This window comes from Musa acuminata, chromosome BXJ3-1 (assembly GCF_036884655.1).
Source record: "Musa acuminata AAA Group cultivar baxijiao chromosome BXJ3-1, Cavendish_Baxijiao_AAA, whole genome shotgun sequence".
Taxonomy (NCBI): Eukaryota; Viridiplantae; Streptophyta; class Magnoliopsida; order Zingiberales; family Musaceae; genus Musa; species Musa acuminata.
Window position 1 is genome coordinate 24,098,216 of NC_088349.1, and position 2,932 is coordinate 24,101,147.

Consider the following 2,932-nt stretch of genomic DNA (forward strand, 5'->3'; position numbering starts at 1 on the left):
AAAGTCAGAAAACATCCACTGTTTGCTGATTCAAACTAATCAAGGTAAAGAGTTATTGATTATTCATGAGTTCACTATGAGCAACTTTGCGATTCTTTAATGCCCATAACATGGTGATATAGCATCCACGAAACTTTAAGAAGTTCAAAAGAAACAACTATGAATGGGTAAGAAGAAATGCCTTACCCAACTACAGAGAGATTCCAATATATTATCATACAATTAAGGCCACAAAGGGAAATCAACAAGAAACAATGAAAAAATAGTCAGAAAACATCCACTGTTTGCTGATTCAAACTAATCAAGGTAAAGAGTTATTGATTCTTCATGAGTTCACTATGAGCAAATTTGAGATTCTGCAATGCACATAACATGGTGATATAGCATCCACGTAACTTTAAGAAGTTCAAAAGAAACAACTATGAATGGGTAAGAAGAAATGCCTTACCCAACTACAGAGAGATTCCAATATATTCTCATACAATTAAGGCCACAAAGGGAAATCAACAAGAAACAATGAAAAAATAGTCAGAAAATATCCACTGTTTGCTGATTCAAACTAATCAAGGTAAAGAGTTATTGATTTTTCATGAGTTAACCATGAGCAACTTTGGGATTCTGCAATGCCCATAATATGGTGATATAGCATCCATGTAACTTAAGAATTTCGAAAGAAACAACTATGAAGTTATAAGAGCAGTAAACAACTATGATATAGCAAGTATTTTACAGCAAAATGGTTTTTTTAAATATTGAAACTAACGTAAAAGCATCAACATGCAGAAGGAAATTATCTCCCCAATTCTCAGGTTAAGTCCTCAAGGTGATTAATAAGAAGTATAGGAAGAATGCCAATTTTTATTTGTGCAAACAAGCCAATCACAACTATGTCTGTACCGAACAGCAAGAACTATCAAATATGGCCAAAACTCTTATCTACACACCTCAAGGTAAAGAAGATTCCCAGTTTCAAGCTGACCTGTTCAGCTCTGCTACCATACACCTGCATGTTCCAAACACACAACAAACATCATTAGAATCCAAGAGTGGCAGTGAGTGCCATTCATAGAAACTAACAGGGAAAAATGGAACCTGAACATCGAGAAGTGAGGTTTGCAGAGAAAGGAGTGGCAGACAGATCGAATCACTCGTGAACTTGTTCTCTCTCTTTCACACACAGTAGAAAACCAATCAACTGTAAAGAAAATTTAAATTGGCTGTTCACTTCAGCTTAACACTGAAAATTTCTGCCTGGTAATCCTGCAACTCAACTTCCCTCTAGTCTTGTGACTCCTGTGAATCATCCTCTGCCAGATGAGATTGCTGCTGTGGCTGCTGCAATCGTCCACTGCCATCAGCACCGGCTCCCAATCTTCCTGGTGTCATCTGCTGGTAGAACTGGCTCAAAGCCTGTGAATTCAGCACGCCGATATGCGCATCTTGTGAGAGGCCGAGCTCCAGTCCGGGTAGCTGCTGCCCATGGCCGCCGAACATTGATGCGAAACTCATGGCACCAAGGTTGGCGCTGGGCAACTCCATTCCATGTAGTGCCATCCTATGGATGAAGCTGCCCGCCGAAACATCGCCACCGCCTCCGGCCCCAAAATTCGAGCTTGATGAGGCGGCCACCGCCGGAAGCAAAAATCCAGAGTTCAATCCACCCACCGGCGGCGGCCACAAGCCGAGGTGCGACCGAGGGAGGCCTGCAGCCCCAACCATGGCCCAGTTAGGCCGCAGGGCGGCGATGGCGCCCTGCCCCGCTTCGTCGGGCTTCTGGTGGACCCCTGCAAGGACGGTGGGGCCTGGGTTAGGAACTGAGCCAGCGGCGGCGAGGGCAGATGCCGGGATTGTCCCCGTGCCGGTGGCAGCGATGATGGCCGGCTCCGCTTGCTGGAGGAGCCACTGGATCGTCTCCCCGTCGGACTTGTGGCCCAATTCTCGGGTGAGTTGGAAGACCCTGGCGGCGCAGAGGGCGGGCATCCTGATCCTTCTCCCCCTGCCGTCAACTTTGGTGTGCCGATCCTTGTTGGAGCTTCTCTTGGGCGCAAGCTGCCGCCTTTGCTCGTCCTTCTCCGCTGCTGCTGCTGTTGCCACCGCCTTCAACTCCCGCCCACCTGAGGTTGTGGAAGGCGAAAGATCGCAGCTTTCTGCCGCTGATGAGGCCGTGGTGGGTTCCCTCTTGTCCGACTGTGGGAGGCCCAGGGCCCGGTGGAACTTGGGGACCTCTTGGGGCAACTTGGCGGAACCCTTGAGATCCATGAGACAGAGAGAGAGCGGAGAAAGCAAAAAGGTCGGTTTTTGGGACTTGGACAGTCAGATGAAGATGAAGAGGGAGAGGAAGGGGGGGGGAGTACCAGGCTGCCTCCACAATGATTCTGATGGAATGCAGGGTAGACTCGAAAGGACCAGAGAGAGAGTAGATGAAAAGAAATAAAATAGAATAGATGTCAAAATGAGGAAGATACCAAAACTTTCCAAATTTACTGCCTGCCACTGAATCTTTTACAGCCTGCTTTTACTCACATACACATGCTACTGGGATATCCATGGAAGGTGAAAAAGAGTGGGTGTTAAGCCAAGGAAACGAGGACGAGACAGCTTAGATCTCCCCTGAGTTTGGACAGTCAATGGGGAGGGGGGGGATAAATGCCACTGCCTTGCTTGAAATTGTTTTTCTGACTGCCCATGAAATGTGGGGGCTGTCCTCAGTATTAATCAGATTTCCATGTAAAACTCCCTTCCCCCCAATTCCATCGATTGGATTCCCATCCCATAATTGCTGCTTCCCTGTTCCCCTCTTTTCCACCCTGTCCCTGTTATGATTACCGAGGACAGGGCGGTTGCGTCACTTGGACGGGACTCTATGGTGCAGGTGGCACTCTCTCATGGGCACATTTGGCATCACACAACTGGTTACTCTGATTGCTTGGCC

At 47.3% G+C, this 2,932-nt stretch overlaps 1 protein-coding gene across 1 annotated transcript; it reads right to left on the reverse strand.

Annotated features, from left to right (window-relative positions):
- Positions 1–838: 838 nt before the first annotated feature.
- Positions 839–2,398, reverse strand: LOC103999967 (transcription factor TCP20). The gene is made up of 2 exons (XM_009421880.3): positions 1,093–2,398; positions 839–1,003 (listed from the first exon to the last, which is right to left on the reverse strand). The coding sequence occupies exon 1, from the start codon at positions 2,257–2,259 to the stop codon at positions 1,279–1,281; it is 981 nt and encodes a 326-aa protein (XP_009420155.1). The 5' UTR covers positions 2,260–2,398; the 3' UTR covers positions 839–1,003; positions 1,093–1,278.
- Between the last annotated feature and the right edge of the window lie 534 nt (positions 2,399–2,932).